This window comes from Varanus komodoensis, unplaced genomic scaffold, assembly GCF_004798865.1.
Source record: "Varanus komodoensis strain SLA01 unplaced genomic scaffold, ASM479886v1 scaffold14_1, whole genome shotgun sequence".
Lineage (NCBI taxonomy): Eukaryota > Metazoa > Chordata > Lepidosauria > Squamata > Varanidae > Varanus > Varanus komodoensis.
This window is the reverse complement of record NW_025335438.1, coordinates 1,676,737-1,698,890: the sequence shown is the minus strand read 5'-3', so window position 1 is coordinate 1,698,890 and position 22,154 is coordinate 1,676,737. Positions and strand designations below refer to the sequence as shown.

The following is a 22,154-nucleotide window of genomic DNA, read 5'->3' as shown; positions in this document are numbered from 1 at the left end:
GTATTTCTTTGTCCAGAACTGGGAATTCACATTGCAATCTTACAGATGTTTACTCAGAAGACAGTTCCATGGACTTCAATAGTACTTATTCCAAGGTAAGTGTATAGGACCCTATGCACACATACCTTGAGGTTAGTACCACTGATGTCAATGGGACTTATTTCTGAGTGGTCATCTGTAGTATTGCTTATTAATATATTCAGTCCATCCTAGAGTGCTGGAACTCTTCCTAGTTGGAAGGAGTGCTACTGAGTGGATCACATGCAAATAGTACCAGGTGCAAGATAAAGGACAACTCTGTCAACAGTATTTCTGGTGAACAAATTTGCATGAAACATAGGCAGAATGATTCTTATCTCATTTTTCTGGAACACAAACACTATAAATGCCACTCAGTTGCTCTCTTTCATTCCATCTGCTGCTTGTGGTGTGTAACCCCAGGCAACAAGAGGCAACAAAACAGTGTGTCTTCACTTATTGCACCCCTGTAGAGAGCGTGGGGGGAGCCATTTCTTAAAAGTCATATTTAAAAATGTTTTTGCATGATCCCCACCCCTCAGTGGGAGCAGTCATAGTGTAGTTCATGGGATAAGAGTACTTTCCATATTAAAACACACCAGATGCTTGAAAGGGATCCTGCTAGGACTGTCCTGCAATATGCAGGACTCTGCAGCTGACACATGGTAGTGATGATTCAGTGTCACAGTTGCTGGATCATAGAGTCATAGAATTGGAAGGGGCCATAGAGTTGGAAGGGGCCAGAAGGCCATTGGGTCCAACCCGTGCTGTTGCAGGACACATAGTTACACCACCCCATTTAGATGACTGGAGCTTTTCTTTGTATTATTGCAATGGGATCTGGTGGTGGGGTTGGCTGTGTACACTTGCGAGGGATGGGTGATCATGGGCACTGTCACAGTTCTGACATTTTTACATACCGCTGTTCAGTCTTTCTCTACCAGGGAAGTATGTCCATGTGCAAAGTCAGCATGTCACTGAATATCTGTGGTGGGCAAAAACAGGACAGGAAGACTGCCAGATCCCCTGCTTATGGACTACCCACAGGCATCTGGTTGGCTACTCTGGGAAACAGAATGTTGGGTGTGATGGACCCTTCCTTTGGGCTTATCAAACAGGGCTCTTTTTACATTGCTTTGCTTGGTTATAGGGACCAGGTACCTTAAGTGGTAGGCCTCAAAATGGTGGCTACCAGCTGTTGGAAAATATCACCATCATCACTCTTGACCCACCCTTCTTTCATGGAGTTCAGAGCACTGTGCTTTCTGCCCTGACCTATTTAGTATATTGATACCTGAAGAGATTCCGAGATTAGCTAAATTTAGTGTAATAATTTTTCAAATGATTTTAATAGAATTTTCCTGAGATTTCTACTATATTGAATTATAAAGCATAGTTGTATTATTTAAGTAGGGAGTAGCTCTAATTATGATGTTTCTGTTTGCTGTGCTTGGGTGGCTTCACAGAAAGACATCAGGGAATAAAATTTAAGCATTGACTGGGTTATTCTTTGCCAACCAAGTGGATTGGACTACACAGCCATCATCCCCAGCTCGCATGTTGGCTTCTGTAGTGGATTCCTATTCACATACCTGCAAAAGTAAGCCCTAGTTTAAACACAGATATTAAGACTTAACTCTTCTACAGTGCATGCCTATTCATTTCATGAAAAAGTAGTCATTCCAGCGGGCTTATTGCGGGAGATGAGAGAGGGAGATGGAGCCATTTCACCAGCCTGCTGAAGACTGCCCTCCTAAACCAGTCTCCTCTTCCCTTGGCTGTCATCCCCAGCAGCTACTCCAGCAGGCATAGTGAGGGAGAAGACAATGCAGAGCAAAGCCCTTTCCCCCAGCCCTGCTTGCAGCCATGGGTAAATGCAGGAGGGTTATGCGTGGAAGGTGATGACTCCTGGCCCCCTGTAACATTCCATGAATGAAGCAGGAAGATTGCTCAGGAAAGGCCTCATGTGCACTCCTCCTGTGGAGGTGCTCCCACAACACGACTGGACTGTGTCCATAGAAATATCTTTCCTGTGAGGTGTGGGAAGGAGCTGCCTGTGTCCTAAGTATCTCTCATTGCCTGTCCTGGAACTTCTCTAGGTGTGATTTATATACCCAGCAGGACAGCGTGATAAAACATCTGTGTCATATGGCTCCAGGCACTTAGCAATTAACCCGGAGCCCTCCTTGCATGTTGGACTACAAGCTGCCAGCCAGAGCGGGGAGTATGAGAGTTGTATTCCAACACACCTGGAAGGTACTGAGTTGGGAAAGGCTGGGAGGAGCTTAAAGGTGGTGGTGGAGGTTCTCTACATGTCAAGACTAGGTAAAATTTCAGAAAGAAGAAAAAAATGTATGTTTTGCAGGTATACAATTCTTGCCTTGAGGCATACAGCCTTCCATGGGCGGCCTGGTGAGGTACCCTGACCTTATTAGAGTTGTACAGAAAGATTACAGCCCCTCAGCATCACTGAGATGAGAAACCTGTGGCCTTATTTTATATTGTATATTGTATTATATTGTGTGTGTATGTGTGTGTGTGTGTGTATATATATATATATATTAAATTATTATTATTCTAATATATATATTTTAATTTTTATTTATGTGTTGTAAGCCGCCCCGAGGCTTCGGCGAATGGGGCGGCATAAAATGTTTTAATAAATAAAATAATTAATAATAAATAAATAGCTCCCCTCACCAGGGACGACATGGTTGTTCACTCACAGCTGCAGGGCCTTAATTCCTGCATTCAGAGAATGGCAGAAAGACTTCCGGTATTTCCTTCTAGAGGCCAAGGTTGGGAAAGGTCAGCCCTCCCCACTCCGGTGCTCTCCAGAGTGTGGACTACAGCTCCCACCACTTACAGCCAGCGTTGCCAAGATGGAGCTTGTAGTCCAAGAGGGCACCAGGTTGGAGAAGCCTGAGAGAGACTACTGACGTACTGTGAATAGGACTGCACTGTAGCCTGAGCGTGGATTAAATTGTGGCTCCTACATTGCTGGATCGGGGTAATCTCCGGCTTCCGTGGTGTTAAACGAGCCCCCTGCAAGGAAAAGGGAGGGCGGAACTCCGACGGGATCTGAGCCACGGCAGGGGTGGCTCTTCCTGCAGCGCCTCCGGTTGGTCGAGGCGGGGAAGCGAGCAGAGATTCGGCCTTGCAGCGACGAGAGGGGGCGAAGCTCGGCAGCATGGCGGCCGCTGTAGCTGCAGGCGCGGTGGCCCTGGGCCGCGGGCTGCGCCCGGCTCCACCGGCTTGGTCGCGGCGGGGCTGGCGCACCGGCGGCGGCGGCCGCGGAGGCCTGTTGTGTCCTGGAAGCTGTGGCGGGAGCGCGCCGGCGCTGGCCGTGGCGGCCGCCTCGAACCGGCCTGGCACGGCGGAGGAGGAGCGCTACTGCCTGAACTTGGTGCGGTGAGTCCCGCAAAGGGGGGATCAGCGAGGTCTCCGCTCTTTCTGCTGCGGCCTTTTGTTTTAAAGCAGGAATTCTTAAGAGACTTGCAGGAATGGGGGATTTGCAGCCGCAGCCCTGACCATGTGAACCTGCCCGGGCGTGGCCTTTACCAGGCCAGGTTTATCTTCTTGTGTGCAAATAATCGTGAAATATGGCGCGGAGAATGGATGCTTATTACGTGTAGCGTTCGCACGAACAAGGAGCACCCTTATTAATGACTCAATGACTAGCCGAGAATATATATCCCCCCTTTTAATTGTTTATTTGGCAGCTTCTCTAGGCGAGCATATTCCATTATTTTTTACATTTTTGTATGGTCCTTCCTTCAGAATGCATAGGGGTTGCACATACACATGCATTTGAGCCTCCGAACAACCCTGTAAGGTAGGCTAGGCTGTCATAGTGACTTGCCCTGGATCACTTTCATGGCAGAACTGCATCAAAGCATAGGCGTTCACAGCCTTAGACTTATGCTAACTGCTAAATCACACATACTTCTAATAACAACAGTATCATCAGCATCCTCTGGAGTGCCCTTTCTGGGATCAGTCTGCTGTCATCACTTGAGGCTGTTCTCCAGCCTGTAGGAGTCCTTGCTATTTGAAGTGGCAGCTGGCAAGCTGGGGAAGGTACCATTGCAACAGTGTATATATGTCATGTGCACCATTTCAGAGTGTAGGGATTGCTTTTTTGAACAATCCCCCTTTGTTTGTTTGGTGGTTGTTTATAAATCTTCCTTGCAAACAGAAAACCAGCATAGCTACTTCAGAGATATGTTAGAACTTTATTTGCTTATTTTTTATTTGCAGTTATTTTTCTTTTAATGTGTGGGATTTTCAAAAGTGGATCCCTCAACTGCCCTCTGAAGTGTTAAAGTCCACCTCCTTCCCATCTCCTATTGCTTGAAAAACCCCCATTCTTGAAAGCCACCGCTATGAGTCATCACTGAGAATTAAAGCACAGTTATTTCAGCAGTAAATACACTCTGATTTGCAAATAAAATTGGGTCTATTCAGTGAAATGTGAACTTCAGTAGAAAAATAACCAACTAGGAAAAGATCTCTTGTTTTGCCCGATAGTAAAGCAGGACATTAATTTATGGTTATTCGTGTTTTTATTCTATCATGGCTATCTTGTGGCTGATGGGATATATAGAAACAGAGCAAGTCAGAAGGGGTCTCCCGGGCCATCTAGTCTGACCTCTGGCACCAGCCAGCTCCACTCATGACATGTCCACCATGTGGACGTCCAGCCTATCCTTGAACACCTGCACCGATGGGGCCTCAACGACCCCCTTGGCATCCTAACTGTCAGGAAGTGCTTCCTGGCATCCAAATGGAACCTTGGCTCCCTGAGCTTTGCTCCATTGGAGCACGTCCTGCCTTCCTCTGCAGGGGAGAACAGGTCTCTACCCATCTCCATGTGACATCCCTTCACATACCTGTATGTCGCCAACATATCCCCTCTGAGTCTCCTCTTCTCCAGGCTGAAGGGACCCAGTTCCCTCAGTCTTGCTTCATACCCCATCCCCTGCAAACCTGCCACCAACCTTGTGCCCCTACGCTGCTCTGACTCCAACCTGGCTATATCCTTTCTGTAATGAGAGGCCCAAAACTGAACACAATACTCCAATTGCTGGTGCACCAGAGTCGTGTAGAGTGGTAGTATAGTCTAATGTATCTGGAGAACACCAGGTAAAAGGAAGGCTGTAGTGCTGAACCAAGTGTCCATAAGATGATTAAAGCTTTATTCAAGGTGTGTCCAGCTATGCAAAGAATAGCAGATAATATAGCAGGTAAAAAACAAAATAGGTTTTAGGGGTTACTAATGTGGGAGTTTACTATGCTTCATGTTGTAATGATGTTTAAAATTACAGAATGGGCAGGATCCAGGATCTGTCTTGCATGAGAGAATGGGCTCATCTTGCAGAAAGTCCCTCTGCCCAGTTTTCAGAGGTGTCCACCACAGTACAGCTTGCCCCATTCAGTAGAGTCTCCTGGCTCTATGTAGCATTTTCAGGGCCTTGAGGGCTCCTATGCATGATGGGTGGGGAAATCTATTTCTCCTAGTACAGTTGATCCCACTTTATTCTACTAGCTTAGTTGATTCAGTATCATCAAAGTGTGTGACTCTATGTAGAGTGCAAGAACTGCCTGTTCTAAGCAGCTTATAATCTAAAACTGTAACATACAGGAGACAACAGTGGGAGGGGAAGGCAAAGGTAAATAGTAGGATATGCAACTATTGGTACACGGTGTTAAGCTTAAAGTAGATGCTGGGGGAACCTAAGGAGTTGTGCCTAAAGTTTCTTGGGGAGAGGTTTTGAGTTCAGAGGAATTTGAAGGAAGTAGGAGATGTGACAACACATAGGTGTCTGGGGAGAGAACTCCAGGCTTAGAATAGCAAGGGTAAAAGGGTAGTCCTTTGAGGGAAGAGAGATTGCCGTAAAGGTTATAGGTAGCTCTGTCATTGGGACACGTAAGTGAAGAGATGGGGTGCTGACAAGGTCATGGAAGACTTTGAAGGTGAGGACAAGAATCTTGTTCTGGAGACAGGAGTAGAGGCAAAGCTAATTTGGGGGTTTCAGGAGCAGTGCCCTGTGATCCAGGCGAGAAGAGATCTGAATTATCTCAGTGGTAGAGTTCTGAGTGAATGTGAGAGGACAGGCAGGGAATAGAACTGCAAGCAATTCCATGGATTTTAAGAATACGAACCACAAACCCTACCACAAAGGGGCTTTTGTGGTCTCGGAAGGGAACATGCTTGAAACTTATATCCTGTCTTACTTGAACAGGATACACTTTTTAAAGCACGACTTTGCTTATGTTAAATGAGCTTCCTATGGGACTTTTTTCCAAAACGAATCATATATGTTAGGCAAGAATAGAATTGTTCAGCAGGGCTTTCACATTGCAGTAAGAAAAGTTATCTGCTCATTTAAGTCCTCATCTGTAGCTTCCTGTAGCAGTGATTGGGTAACATGTCCCTGGGAAATAAAAGGGAAATGCTTCCAACCTACTATTTCAGTGTCCCCATACTTCCTTTTGCATCCCATTCTGGCCAGGATGACTTTTGTATCCAACCTTTCCTCAGCATTATACCAATCTTCCCACTATAGTCTAAGTTGAAAGTGAAGAGTTTCATGATTCAGTCATGACTGCCATGACTCAGTATACTATTCTGCCACTGCAATGTGATAATGTGATGTCATTTTGTGTTCTGAGAAGAGGAGTTTGATGTGTTTGCTAGCTCCTGGAGCGTTTATTGATACAATAGTATTAAAATAGGAAATAAAAAGGGGATGGTGACAGTGTTTGTCCCTTCCTATATTTAAAAACATCAACTAATGCCAGCCACAGGAGTGATTAAAATAACCTTCCTAGAAACTTCCTTATTCACAGAGCCATTGCTAAATTATGGAGGTTCTTCCAATGGAGACTTGCCGTATCACAAGCTGAACATCTTTCAGAATTGCTGAACATTTTTACTTCTATAACTGGCATTTGGTGCCAGGCATTTAGCTTGCTACAAGAAAAAATTTGATGATTTTTTTGTATTTTATATGGGATTTTAAAGATTGTAAGCCACCCCGAGGCTCATGCGATGGGGTGGCATATAAGTTGTTTAAATAAATAAATAAATAAATATTTTCTCTTTCCACATCTAGGAAACGTGACTATGAAGGCTTCCTCTCTTCCTTACTGTTGCCTGCAGGATCTCGTTCTTCTGCATTTGCACTGAAGGCATTCAATATAGAACTGGCTCAGGCAGGTATTGAAATATGTATTAAAAATGTTGATTAAAAAAAAAAAATCTAACACTGCATTTTCCATTTCCTGCACTACAGTGATCCATTGTGTCCCCAGATCTCTCTTTTGGATCATTGCAAGCTTAGCCAATACAGATGCGGCCAGAATATCTGTGAAATCCTAACATGTGGCATATGTCTAGGTATATTTAAACTGGATGTCATCTGGAAGAAAAAAAATAAAAGGTTGGACTTTTCCCTTAAATATAAAGCATAAGCCTAGATTGTCCACTTAAACTGTGTGTGTTTACAAATTGAACCTAAGCTTTCAGTCTCAGGTCCAGGGGGGGAGCATGGAGTGCCTGGGACCACCCTTAACAAAGCATCTGGATCTGATTTAAGTATTGGTTTAAGAATTGGATGGTGGCAGGATGGTTTAAACAGTGAGAGGGTGCCCTCTTCTAGCATGCTTTGTAAGGTAACAGGGAGCCTGTGAGAAACCTTTGCTGACCCAGGAACAGTGTAAGTACATGGAGGGTAAATTGTAAGCAAACACAATTTCTGACATTCATAGCATCATCACTGATCACAGGGCAACTTAGTTAAGCATCAGAATCGGCTTCTCACTTTCTGGCTCTGTGCAGCTTGAGCTCATGGAACCTCATGTGGATTAGGATACCAGCAAAAGATTAAAGACTTCCTGTGCTCTTCCTCATGCTAGGGGCCTATTCATGTAGTAATAGTCTGGTCACTTAATGAAAGGAATGTGCGGTGTATGTAGAAGCCTTCTGTAATAGACTTCACTTGAAAACCTTGGTTGCTTGGGTGAAACTCAGCACGCCCAACATAACTTGCTCAGGTCTTTACCAAAACAATGCAAAACATCTGTTCAACATGCCTTCATAAAGTACATCAGTAGTTTTTATCAAAATTTGAAGGAAATATATGATATTCCAAGCCATTCCTTGGAGTAAAAAGTAGAAATGTTTCATTTTTTCAATACCTTTTAACGTTCTTCAGTTTTATTGGATCATTATTTTGACATTCTGCACACTTGTAACCCTCGTTGAGTAGATCAGTGATGCCAAGTTTCATGTCAACAGGGTTTTATACACAGTAGAATTTTGACACTCATAATAGTGAAATTATTGACATAAGTGTAGGTGTATATAGGGTAAGTGCCCAAAGGGCATTCCTAAGCTCCGCTAGGGTGCATTCCTATCAGATGAGTCCTTGATGCTTGCAAGTCACTAAGTTTGAAGGTTTATGAGCATCCACTGCAGAGCAGAAGGAGTGGTGGAGTTGATCTTGACATCTGGCTATTTTCAACTTCAGAGGAAGAAAGGCTGGAGCACCATCTGGGTACCCATATCCAAGCTGCCCCAGCCTCTTCCCCTCCCCACCCCAGAAATGCTTCCATTACTTCCTTTCTGAGGATTTTCTGTCTTTGGAGAGGCAGCTACACAGCTCTTCCCATTCCAGTTATGAGTGTGGGGAGGGAATCAGAGCATGATTTTTCTTCTGGTCCCACAACACTTGAATCCAGGGTCATCCCATGGAGCTGACTGGGGGAAGGTTTAAAGCAGAAAAAGAGAAAGTGCTTCTTCACACAATGTATAATTGAACTATGCTGCTATAGGAGATAGTGATGACCACCAATCTGGATGGGGAGGGACAGATTCATGGAAGAAGAGGCTATCAATGACTACTGGCATTAGTGGCTAAGTGCTGTCTCCTTCACTAGAGGTGGCATGCCTGCATACATCAATTGCTGAGGAGCTTGGGCAGATGGAGGTCTTGCACCCATCCTGCTTGAATGATCCTGCAGAGAGCTGGTTTCCCATTGTGTACATGGAATGCTGGACTAGATGGACCTTGCTGTGATCTAGCATGGTTTTTCTTACGTTCTTATGTCCCTAGACATGGTCACTCTCTTAATAGTTTGACTTTCTCATAGTTTCTTCAAGGTACTTGGATATTCTGAATTACAGCTTTTAACTAATGCTTTTGGATGTGAAACCTTCTTTTGAAATTAACTGTAAGTGGAGTGACCTAAATAAATATATAAAAGCATTCTGTTTGCTCAGTTATTTTTCTAATTGCGTCAAATGTGGCATAAGATCAAGAAGTTTCACATCACTCCAACATATGTTCCTATTCCAGATTAAAGACTCTGTAACCCAGAAGACCATTGGCTTAATGCGAATACAGTTTTGGAGGAAAGCTGTAGAGGACATATACCATGACAAACCACCACAGCAACCAGTTGCAATAGAGTTGTGGAAGGTATTACACTGGGATTAAAATTGATTTGTAAATCAACATTTTTATATTGGGGAAAATTAAGCTGTTCTGACTCACAGCAGCTTTCTGGGGTCTCCAGGGTGTTTTCCAGCCATGCTTTTGTACCAGGGACATTCTCTTGCAGCAGGTTGTACCACTGAGCTGCCACTTTTGCATCCCAGTTGTTTTGTGTCCCAGTTCTAAACCATAATGTGAAAGTTTGTTCCACTGAAATCACTGTGATTTCCATATAATACATTGTAGGAGTGCAATGCAATATTATATGTAGCTCTTCTTGGCAGTTAGACCCTATTTTTAAAAAATGCCTGGGACATGCTTCTTAGCAAATCTTAGAGATGCATATATTGGGCATTTTAAATTGAAAGCTGTACTGTAAAGCAAGTACTATAAAAATTGAGCATGTTTTTTAAAGGTCTCAGTGGGGGTTCATAGAATTAAAGGCCTGCTGTAACAATTAAGATCTTGTAAGAATAATGGACTCTTCAGTGCAGAATTTGAGATTGTTTAGCAGTGGCCACATTGAAGTCCATACTGGTTGTTGGCCCCTTTCCAGATTCAATTCAGAGTGCTATTTTTAACTTATAACATTCTGGATGGCCTTGGGGCAGGTTATCTGATCATAAGATCATCTTCAGAGGCCCATGCCAAAGACTCCACAAGGGCCAGTTTGCTTATGCTGCCTTCTCCAGAGAGTCTGACTTGGCATCTTTGCAATGCGTGTTTGGATGCCAGGTGTAGCCTTTTTGTTCTCGCAGGCAGTGTAATCTTAAGAGCTTTTAATTTTACCCTTTTAATATTTTTTGATGCTGCTGGTTTTATTTGCCTAATCTTGTAGTTTGTCTGCTTCTGTATAATGTTTGATCCTTCTTTTCATCTGACAGTAGTAAATATTTTACAGACAGCATTGGTCATATACGATCATGGGTAACATATAAAACTAATAAGAGCTTTTACTGTGTTGTGTGTGAAGATGGATGTAGTATAAAAACAGGTCTTGCATTGTGTGCCTGAGCTGATCTACAGCTGAAAGTACAGAGATGCACACCAGCAAATCAAGAACTTGTTCATTGGCCTTAAGCCTCTCACTCCTACTGACATGCCTTGGTTGAAGTGGCTGCCTTTTAGTGTGGATATTCATGTGTTTGCCCATTAGTAGCATAGAAAATTGCCTCACACTGAGTCAGACCATCTAGCCCGGTAGTGTTGACTCTGACTGGCAGTGGCTCCTCAGGTCAGGCAGTAGCTTTTTCGGCTCTTCCAGGAGATGCTGCGATCTTCCACATGCAAGGCATGTGCTGTACCACTGAGTTAGTAATTCATCTCTTGTTGTGGTTACGTTGTCAGTTTTTTAACATGCAAAACTGTTGCACGGGTTGGGGTGGGAGGAATTTTGGAGACATTGGGAAGGGCAGCAAATCAGTATAGGAGGCTCAGCTTTAAACATGCAAACTCCACCCATCCCTATTCTTAGAGAAAAGTGGGCATGAGGGCACTTAGCTGCAGAGAGGATACTTCTCTGTTTAAAATACGTTATGCATTATATATGAAGTGTCAGTCCTGGTCTTCATCTAAGGATGGTTTTCCACCCCCTTGTTTATTCTTACAACAGCTCTCTGAGGTAGGTTTAGCTGCGAGAGAGGGAATGATTGACTCAAGGTCATACCAAAGAGCGGCCTTGAAGCTGGGTCTTTCACGTCTTAACTCAGTGCTCTAATCACTATGCATTGCTGTTGCCCACGCTTTTGCTCTGTGGGATGATATGCCTGTGGCAACAGATGGCTGAACACCGGTGAGCAAGCACCTCTCTTTGTTTGTGGTCACTGGTGTCTCCCTCCAGGAAAGGACTCTGATCATTGTTCCAAAGTCCTTCTGCACAGCTACCTTGTGAGCTTAGCTTTTGTCTCCCCCTTTCCTTTTCAAATCCAGTACAGCTTGTTTACCATACATGGTAAATTTGTGGACCTGTCCTGGCTTGTTTTTCTGAACGCCCATTATATGAGTCATGGTTTTATTCTTCATGGGTCAAAAAGGGCAGACAGTGTCTCAAAGTAGAGGTGCTGCTCAAGTAATAACTTTTCTTCTGTCATACGCATTACATACTATGTTTTTATTGCTTGACTTACATATGGAGTTAAACATGCTATTACTTTGGTATGACTTAATCAGACATTCATTCTGCATTGGCCATGCCCCCCTCCTCCATTTTTCACCCTCAGCTGCACTTTTGGTTAACATAACACGGGTGGCAGAACATAAATCTGAATTTACTAGTAGATCTCTGGGTGATTTGCAGCAGAGTCACAAGGATTTCTTACTTCTGATGGTTTAATTATAGGAGGAGCAAAATGGCATTCCTCACCTCACTTTCACCTTCCTGAAATTATAAGGTTGAAATGGAGAATACTTGGGGTAACCAGAAGTAGATTTGCTTGAGCAAAGACTGTGAGATCCATTGACTTCCATTGCTCAAAACAAATTCCTGAGTGCAGATTTAGTTGAGTCTAACAGTAGGTCTTTTGCGCCACTCTCCAGGTGGTTGATTTCAGGTTTGAGAGAGTGAAAGAAAGAACAAAGCAGATTGTGCAAGCCCAAAGTCTGTCTACTCTTGCTATACTAAACATATTTCTGTAACAGTTCTAGGTCAGGATATGTAAAAATAATTTTTCAATGCCTTGTTACATTTTCTGATATGCAGGTTTTTTCACATGTATGCTCAATAAAGCCTGGATTGCGGCACCTCTTTCTACTTGTGGGGTTTCTATGGACAGCTGGTAGGTCACTGTGTGGAAGAGATCATCAGCCTGATCTAACATTGCAGGCAAAACAGAACTTGCCCCTTGGTGATAGGGCAGTCAGGAGAAAAGCAGGGAGGGACGCATGGCCTTCCCATGGCCCCCCAGTATTTCTGCTGCTGTTATGGGATCAATAATCCCTGCAAGTGTGGTGTCATGGTTAAGAGCATGGGACTGGGACTCAGACGATCCGGGTTCTAGTCCCCGCTCGGCCATGGAGCCAAGTGGGTGACTTTGGGCCAGTCACAGACTCTCAGCCCAACCTACCTCACAGGGTTGCTGATGTGGGGATAAGATGGAGGAGGAGAATGATGTGAGCTGCCTTGAGCCCTTTGAGGAAAAAGGCAGAATATAAATTGGGGGGAAAAAATAAAAGTGTGATTCCAGCACTGGATGTAACTGTACTGGGACTGCAAGTGTTTCATTTCAACATTGTGTGATCTGCAGAGCCTAATTTAAATGTCTGCCGACTTCACTACTTGTGGGACTCTGGATGTGCAGAAAATATGACTTCACTATAAAGTCATTTTTTCAAGGTGAATAAAAATATTTTCAAACATATCCCCAAAATAGATTTTTAAAATCAAACACATAAATAACGTAACATTTCTCTTGCACTTAAAATATAACATAGCTGCAATTACATTCATGCTAAGCATTCTAAAACTACACTTGCAATAAAGTCAGCAATCAAGCATGCGTTTTCATTTCAGTTTTTCATCCCATGAAAATGGCTTTGTCTAGACCAGTTACCACCTCTTGCTTCTTGAACGTTCTGGGCTTCTGTGACAATCCAATATACAAAAACTCGGGCAGCAGAGGGTTGCTGCTCTTCTGGGCTTATGTGGTAGTAGAGTTGAACAAAGACAGTACAGTAGGTTCAATAAACGTTGGGTGTTGAAGCATATAAACTGGACTGTTTTGTTCTCCGTAACTGTCAAATCCAATATATTATAAATACAATAACAATATGTTGTTTTGATTTACCAGTCATGGGCATTTTGCTTGTGTTTGCTACTTCATTTTATTTTTTCCTGAGGGGAAGCCCGAGGGGAGACAGAGACAAGGTTTGTGTAGCACAGGAAGTGCTGGTGGCTTCATAGCTGCATAGCCACTCACAGTAGCTTGGTGTGCTTCCCCTGGAATAGCTTTGGCATGGCTTTGAAGCTCCCCCAACAAGCCATGGGTGCTAGTAGGTGTTCACAGTCACCTATGGGCTCGTGTTGTCTGAACCTGGATGTCACAAGAAGTCCCGAGGTAGCCGAAACTGCCACAGAGCCTCTTGGCAAGAGCAGCATAGAAAACTTGCCCATCTTGCAAAATGTCTCTGACGGCAGCTACCATGGAGTGCCCAGGCGGCAGTTTGTGCTGGCTCTTGTCAGGCTCCCTGACCTCCGCTGTCCGTTGCGCTTGGACTGGCAGTTCAGTGCAGCCTTGGCAGACGTTGTGAGCAGGAGTGCTCCTGCAAACACTGCTGTGAGGGCACTCCCCACCTGCTGTTAGTGGCTGCTGGGGAGGGGAGGGAGCTTCAGCCAGCTAGCTGAATCCACGTCCTCTTCCCTGCCCTGTCTACTTGCTCTTTTGGCCAGGGAAGACACACATTCTGATGGGTCTTCTTGGAAGGAGGTCTAGCAGCATGTGTTGCCCTGGGATCTGCCTTGACTGAGGCTGGGACAAGCCAGGTCCTGCTCAGTCTCTTCGGGAGGAGGCCTAGGAGAATGCAGCTCAGATCCCAGCAGAAAGAAGTCACTTGCAAACATCCCCCCTCTGCTGGGATCATCCCCACCTCTTGCTTTCGACTGGTGATGGACTTCTGCCTCTGCCCACTCCAGCGTCCTTCAGTGTCCCTCGCTTCAGCCCACTCGAGCACTCTGCAGTGGTGGTCACGCTCCCGGTTCTCCCTCTCCCATGCAGCTGCCAATGAAGTGGGCATAAATGTGACTTAATAAAAGTTGCTGTAAATCTTTTTCCCCTCCCAGCATGTCATCTGCTTCCTCTTGAGTGTCCTACTTTGGTTTTTCCATGTTTTCTAAATGAGTACATTGTGTTAAACATTTCTAGGCAATCAAGAGGCAAAACTTGACCAAAAGGTGGCTAATGAAGATTATTGATGAAAGGGTAAGATTCTCTTTACAAATATAACAATCTGCATTCGTGTCACTTTAGTTCTTTTTAATCTGCATATTTAAAACTGGAAAACAAATGAAGTACTTTAGACATTCCTACAGACACTAGGGCTGACTGAGAAGAACTGTATAAAGACACATTCTGTGCATGTTTACACACACAAGTCCATCAACTCCCATCAGTCCCCAGCCAGCCATGCTGAGAATTCTCCTCCCTCCCTCCTACCTTTGTAGTAGAGGGAATTTTGACAGGTGACATGTCACCTGTTGAAATGCTTTCTACACATCTGCTAAAGATATGTTGTTGTCATCTGTACCTAGCCACTGCTTTCTCCCCATTTCTTCTTTCTCTGCCTTTCTCTTTGTTTTAAAGGAATCTAGGCTGTGAAATTATGTTATAACCCATGTGTGGCTCTTAACCCACCACTTGAAGATCTGTGTGTAGTGTAAAGCCACTGAAAGCTTGCAGTTAGAACTATGAAGGGGTGTGTGTGCACGCCTTGTGAACAAAAATGGCTTTCTAGTATGCACTGTTCTTCTATGATTGAGCTTGTTTTTTATGTCTATTCAAATAACTCACCCTGGTTTTTTGAAAATAAGTGCATTGTCTGTTTTTTAGGAAAAAAATCTGGATGATAGACCATATCGGGATATCAGTGAACTTGAGATGTATGCAGAAAACACACAGAGTACTCTGCTTTATCTCGTGCTGGAAACACTTGGTAGGTGCGGGTTTGGTTATCAGGCACTTGCCTTTCAAAGATGGATGCTATACACACAATTACAGGATTTCGATTGTAGCCTCTGTCTGTGATTGCAATTGCACACAACAGATCAATCGAATTGTTGCACTTATTTCAAGAAAGTTAATAATGTGCTTAGAGCAGGGGTGAGAAGAAGGCAGGCTGAAATCTACTGCTTGAGTATGAAGTGCAGTGGATCAACAAGAGCAGGGGTCCTCACGCTCTGTCACCAGGGGGCCAGTTGAGAGACGCCGGTGCTGGGCGTGGGCCGGAAGGGTGGTACTGGCAGTGTGCGTGGGCCGACGAGGGGCGGGGGTGGGGGCGGCGCCTGCAGGCGCGTGCCCTGAGGCGGGGCAGGCGCATGCGGCAAGGGGAGGCGAGGGGAAACGGGGTGGGCATGCGCCGCAAGGTGGGCGCACGAGGCAGCGACTTGCTCACTTGGAGATTGTTTTCTCTGAGCAAGCAAACCGCTGCCCCTCACGTGCGGTGGGCTCCTGCGTGGGCGCGTACCCAGCGGGTCCAGATGGGCATGGTGGGCCGGATAAATGGGCATGGCAGGCCGGATCCGGCCCCTGGGCTGTAGTTTGAGGACCTATGAACAAGAGTTTCTGGTACCAGCAGTGATACTGGGGTTTATCATGTGGCTGAAATTAAGAAACTTGGGGCTAAAATCATGAATGGATTTCTGACATAACCAAGAGCTCAGTTCCAATTTTTAAAATAACCTAGGCTCCCTGGTCTTTAGTAATTCTGATGGAGATTTCTACTTGTCTATGAAGGTCATCCTGCAATCAGGACAACACAATCTCCACACTTGAGGGTTGAATAACTGGTTTGTTGTTTAAACATTTGTTATTAAGTTGTCTGAACCCAGCTGCACTTACAAGCCATGGCTTAACCACAAGCAACCCCTCAAGAGAATCCATGATTTGTTGTTTGGTTGTGAACTATGGGTCTTTTCTCAGCTGGGTTCAGACAACATAATAACCCATGGATCAGTAACAACACACACTCTGTATACTCGGCCCTTGAGTGTGGGTTACCCTGGTCCAGAGGTGTGGTAGGACATTGGCTTCACCCTTTGAGTCATTTTGCATCTGCCTCCATGCATGCTCCAACCACTGTATTGCACCTAGTTCTAGTTGGTGGATCTTGGAGCTGTAGTAAAAAAAAATAAACCAACCCCCCCCCCCCCAGAGTGGGTTCTGCAAGCCTGAAGTCTGCCTACTGCATCTGAGAGCTTGGCCCCATGGTTGAGGCCCTTTGGATTCTTTGACTTTATTTATAATCTCTGAGATCTTGATTGAATTTTCCACACCTGATGTACAAAAATGAATATAATATCACCACAGGCATTCATACTTCTTATTGTTTGCACTGGCAGTATTAGTGCTTGATTCCATGTGGTTTTGCTGCTGTGGGCTCTTATATAAATACAGGGTTGGAAACCCTCTGCTTGTCCTATAGCATAGGGTCATTGTGGATTCCTACCACAAACATCTTAAAAATGTGGAAATCCAAGTGTTGTATTAGAGTTGTTTGTGGTCTTAGTTTAGATTAGTTGTTTGATCAGGTGTACTTGGCTTCAGTGGATTGTACATTCCCATAAGTTTGCTTAGGATTTCTTCCACAGTTTTGCTGAAATTATTTTTGTAAGACCAGGTGTGAAGGACATCCATGCTGACCATGCAGCCAGTCACATTGGGAAGGCTCAAGGCATTGTAACCTGTTTAAGAGCAACTCCTTTCCATGCTAGCAGAAGGAAGGTGTTTCTCCCGATGGACATATGTATGCTGGTAAGACTAAATATAGCTGAGATTCAATGCATACTGGTACCCATACATTATATTCTAACTCCAGATGTAACAGCATCTGTATTAGAGTGTTAATGTAGGCTTTGCTGGGTTTGGACAATTACTATGGTTCTTTCATTGAAGGACTGACCATGTAGCTGGATTTTGGCAGTCAGATAAAGAAGTAGCAAATAGCAGAACCTTGAAGCAGATATTATTGTATGTTTTGACAGCACACTGCTCGCATTTGTGACATGGGGCCTCAGGAGGTGTGGTTGCTACATGTTATGGGGAAGAAAATCAGTGTGAAATAGGCAAAATCATAAGTGAAATTTGAAACAGAACTCTTTTTGAATATACACATTAATCGCATTTTGATTGCCTTGTTAAATTAAGATGCATTTAGGCATGGTACTCTCAGGATTAGCCATACTGTTAGGCTAAATGAAGTGGCTGACTGTGTTTACATAATCAATAAATTGTAGAATGTTCTAAAGGGTATGTTACAGATCTGGGAGAGTGAGATAAGGTTTCCTGGCATGGCACCAACTTAGGTATTCTGAGAGCACTGTCAAACTGCACCAGAAGGTATTTCTGTGAAAGGAGCTCTTTAGGTCTAATATAGGCTAAGCTTTGTAGAGTATTTATGATACTTAAATGTTAATTTTAAATATTACAATTGCAGCTTGTAATATGCCATCAGGATTGACATTTGATTTCTTCTGAATTTATTTACCACAAAGTGTATAACTTGTTTTCCTCTCTGGTACATTAGCATGGTGTTTCTCAAGAAGATTTCATACGATATAATCAGGAGAAGAAAGTGAAAAATGTCATATATGACATAGCCAGTCAGGCACATGTCCATCTGGAACACGTGAGTTTCTGGATTTTTCTTCAACAGTGTTGATTATGTTAAGTGGTCCCTTACTTTAAGCTTCTGTACAACTTGTTTGTTGATAACCAGTATGAGCTTTGATTGCTAGGTACATCAAGTATAATATAGCTCTAGGGGACTAGGAAAGTAGGTTTGTTCTTGCATTTAACATTTATGTTTCTTTTACTGCAGATGGCAGCTTCTGGGGGTAGTTGCTAATAATTTTTGGGATGGCAGCTGGCAGGAAAGGAGAAGTTAACCCTTTCTTGTGTATTTGTCTTTTGCATTGGGAAGAAACCCTTAACATTCCCCTTTGCACCAGTGGTGCATTTCTTCTCAGCGCAAGCAGTAGCTTCAAAGATCCTTTTAACTATCACCTCTGGCTTTTCCCTAAGGGAGGATGAATGTGGGTCCCAGTCCTGCTCCTGGTCTCTCTCAGGGGGAGGGTGGGAACCTTGGGAAAATAATAACAAAGCTGCTTGAGCATCAGTTGGCTTTCATTTTGTTAGGAGTGAGCGGGGTGGAAATAGCCATTCAGAAATTTAGAATATAAAGAGTGTCATGAATACTGATAGGCTTGGTATTACTGAACAAAGTTATGTTAGCAAAGAATGATAGGCACTGTAGTCCCAGGGTACCTGCAGGGCACTTGGTTAAGAAAGGCTCTGAGATATCCAGACTTTATAGATAATCACACCTATCCAGAACATGAATATTACACATAGTATATCAAATTGTTGGTGATTGTTGGTGTGATAGTTTCACAAGTTATGCTAAACATACAAGGCCTTAAATTATCAAAACACAGATTTTCCCTAAACAATAGAGCACCACTTCCAAATTGGTGGAACAATGCACTTTTTTAAGGGCATTTGCTTGGGGTGGAAAGCTGAAAGAAGCTTCTAAATTCTCCTTTTAAATACTTCTACAGTAAACCAATGTGGTGTAGTAGTTAAGAGTGCAGGACTGGGACTCCGGAAAACTGGGTTCTATTCTCTACCAAGCCATGTAGTTCACTTGATGTCTTTGCACCGGTCACACAACTTTCAGCAGTACAGCAACTGTAGGACATGTGGACAAATGCAGTGAACAAATTAAGCAACTGTTGATAATGTAGTTGGAGGAACTGTGAACATACCGACTAGAAAAAACGTCTCTGTAATTGCTGTGATTGATTGCTTATATCCATGATGGCTTGGCCCACTTATGTGTTTTATCTGGGAATGATCTGGATCGCTTACGTGGATACACAAAGTTGTGTGTTTGTGCTTTTAAAAAAGCCTGTTTAAGCTGACTTCTTTTATTTTTCTGCAAAAGCAGCTGCAGGGCTCTAGTCCAGAATGCTGTCCAAATCAGGGCTCTGTGCCAGTCTCATGGTGATAATTGGCCATTCCCTGGCTTCCGTTTGTACCCAAAGATGCTATCTGCAGAAAATGGCCTTTTCAAAAGTAAATGGGGCAGGAGATGTTAGAAAACTGATGCAGGCCCCCTGACTAGATTGGGAGGATGGTCAAAATCTGGGAGGACCATGTGGAAGCATCTTCTTTAAGATGAAAGTGGCCATCTTTAAAAAAAAAAAAGAGAGTAACATTGGATGTGGCTTTGCCCAAAGCTAGTCCCTGAGTAACATCTGTCCAGATGGTTTTCAGAGATGTCTCCTGGAACCTGCTTCAAGTAGTTGGTGCTGTCTGCATTTCAGCCCAGGTACTGTGTTCACCGAGGATGCCACTGGCAGGTGTTGTGAAGCAAATTATTTCTTTCTTGTACTCCTCAGGATTCTAGGAGTGCATTCCCAGCCCAAACACAGATAAATAGAGCAGAATTATAATTGATACTCTGATTCAGGCTATGTCTGAATTACTAGGCAGTGCCCTACACGTTTCCTTTTGTTCTGTGATCTGCACTTGTCCTATTTATACTGTAATGTGATGCAGTGCAGACAGGACCTTTTGTGCAGGCTCAGCTGTTACTTTTGGTTTGTTGCCCTCCACCTCCCCTTGCAAGCTGCTCTGCTGCTGATTTCCCTGTTGAATGAATGCTTATTTTTCAGCCAGTGTTAATCAATTGGCTCTGCCTTTCATCCCCTTCCTATTCCCTGCACCACCTCATGGACAAAGACAAAGGAAATAGCGAGGTATCATCCTCATTTAATAGTCAAAAGATACGGATTTTCAGAGTTGTCTGCTGTAGTTGGAACATGTGGTTTATGATGAGTGTACCTTGTTGGGTCAATTGGGAATGTATGGATAGTGTTAGGTTCACTCCTTCCATGTTTTGTGGATTGCCAGGAATCTTCTGTTCCATCGTCTACTCACTGATGGAATTAAATTAGATGTACCAGAACATCATTTTACTTGCATTACTGTGTGTTAGCACAGATGCACATTAAAAGTGATAATTGGTCTACAAGAGTGCAACATTTGCTTGACTGAGAAAAAGCCAGTCTGCTGTGGAATCTGCAGGTCACATTGATAGAAATCCAAAACTCATTTTGCAGATTTCTCTGCCATTCTTAGCGTCAGTACAAGTTTTGGGTAACAGGTGAGAGGGGCTGTATACTTAGGAAGAATGAATGATTGAGCATTGTGTAATGCTCAGGAATGAATGGTTGTTGAAAATGAAAAAAAAGATATTGTTGAAAACTGATGGGTGTTTACAAAGCTTGATGTAAACTTTCAAAGACAACAAAGCTTGATGTAAACTTTCATAGACAATCCTTATTTATGACCAGCAGAGGGCAAAATAAACCACCTTCAGCTTCTTTCTGGGGACTCAAATTTTCATGCAGTTGGATGTCCTCAGAATGGTAGAGCTGCTGCGCTGTAATTACTGCTAACATGTTATTTTGTTTTTCCTCTGCCCAGTGTAATGTATTCACTTTGAAAATCATAAGCATTATTTGGTTCTGTAGGCATCCTCATTACTCTGCATTGATAAACTAAGTTTGCGAAGTGACATTCAGTGTCAGCCAGACCTTCAAGTTTAAATTGGATGAGCCTCTGGATCTGTTAATTTCATGTCTTTACGGTGCATAGCAATACATTTGCTGATATCCAGCACATAAAAATCTCAGCGACTACCAGTATGCTCAGTATTTGGTGGTATTCCTTGTAACATGCTTTTGGTCTCCCTCCAGGCGAGATCCTTCAGGAAGGATGTCCCTGTTAAAGCATTTCCTGCTTTTCTCTGTACAGTAAGTAATCCTGCTGTATTTTTACCCCAAAACCTGGATTGGCAATGGATAACCAGTAGCCCATGGATTTTCTAAATCAGATGTGATCCACCAGATCCTTTGGCCCACAGGTCCCTATTGCTTGTCAATACCTTGGCATTTCAGTTTAATAATAAAGTGTCTCCTTTCTTTTCCAGGCTGCTCTTGAGGATTATTTAATTAAATTACAGAAGGTTGACTTCAATGTATTTCATCCAGTTTTGCATAGAAGGAGTACTTTACTGCCTTTGCATTTGTATATTAGATCATGGAAAAAAACATATTAAAGAGTATTTAACATGAGATTGAGTCTTTCTGATCATTCATCTATGTTTATATCAATCACTTTGCACATTGTATTGCAACATCCATGGCTTCTGTTTTCATTCACTCCTCCTCCGAACAGCAAGATGTTAGGAAAGCCAGTGACACAAAGTGAGCATCATGAGTCAGGATCTGAACCAAAGTCTTCCCATCCAAATCTAGCACTGTTCACTGTGTGACACATCCAGGTTAAACTGACCACCAATGCTGGCAAATACATTGCTACAAAAAGTGAAGGCGGACATTCCCTTTTCTCCTGCTGCAGTCCCTGTCTCCTCTCACCTTTTTAATATTTGTCAGAATTCGTTGACATCTGCTCTGCTGGCCTCTATGAAAAACCTTGGTTATCTGTTCATTCGAAACATGTATGTCCTACTTTTTCTTTTAAAACCTCAAGGTGTCTAACAGCAACAGATTAAAACAAATCAAAACAAAATAAACTAACTGAAAACAAATAAGAATACAAAGAAACAGGTGGCCATTCAAGCACTTTAATTCCTCAGTAGTTAAACATATTACGGCAGAAGATTAAAATACAAATTACAAACAGTGGAGGAGCTTAAAGCCATTTACCTAAAAGCATTCCTAAACAAGGTTTAACTATCCAGTGGAAGACCATTAAAATTAAAATAGTTCTGAGGATAAAATGGAGCTATGTAGGGTGCCTTGAGTTCCTCACAAGAGGAAAAAAAGAAGGAAATAACTAAAATGTAACTACATTGTGATAATAATAATGGTACAATGATGTGATAAAGGCCTGTATTGAC

The 22,154-nt window shown here is 43.3% G+C and overlaps 1 protein-coding gene across 4 annotated transcripts; it reads left to right on the top strand.

Moving 5' to 3' along the window:
* Nucleotides 1–2,880: 2,880 nt before the first annotated feature.
* NDUFAF6 (NADH:ubiquinone oxidoreductase complex assembly factor 6) lies at nucleotides 2,881–21,366 on the top strand. Of its 4 annotated transcripts, XM_044424270.1 has the most exons (9): nucleotides 2,881–3,429; nucleotides 7,137–7,236; nucleotides 9,381–9,503; nucleotides 14,375–14,431; nucleotides 15,059–15,161; nucleotides 16,845–16,978; nucleotides 17,751–17,852; nucleotides 20,989–21,045; nucleotides 21,222–21,366. In XM_044424270.1, the coding sequence occupies exons 1-9, from the start codon at nucleotides 3,209–3,211 to the stop codon at nucleotides 21,348–21,350; spliced, it is 1,026 nt and encodes a 341-aa protein (XP_044280205.1). In that variant the 5' UTR covers nucleotides 2,881–3,208; the 3' UTR covers nucleotides 21,351–21,366. The 4 variants fall into 4 exon arrangements, with proteins under 4 accessions (XP_044280205.1, XP_044280207.1, XP_044280206.1 ...); XM_044424272.1 differs by lacking the exon at nucleotides 2,881–3,429 and having other exon boundaries at nucleotides 7,137–7,240; XM_044424271.1 differs by lacking the exons at nucleotides 2,881–3,429; nucleotides 7,137–7,236 and adding an exon at nucleotides 7,255–7,463.
* Nucleotides 21,367–22,154: the final 788 nt, after the last annotated feature.

What these genes read in the sequence shown, in the direction of transcription:
- NDUFAF6 (XM_044424270.1), top strand. Translation starts at nt 3,209, where the DNA reads ATGGCGGCCGCTGTAGCTGCAGGCGCGGTGGCCCTGGGCCGCGGGCTG. An exon ending in TCAATATAGAACTGGCTCAG is followed by an intron (nt 7,237 to 9,380) that starts GCAGGTATTGAA and finishes TTCCTATTCCAG; the next exon opens with ATTAAAGACTCTGTAACCCA. An exon ending in CGATGGACATATGTATGCTG is followed by an intron (nt 16,979 to 17,750) that starts GTAAGACTAAAT and finishes CTGGTACATTAG; the next exon opens with CATGGTGTTTCTCAAGAAGA.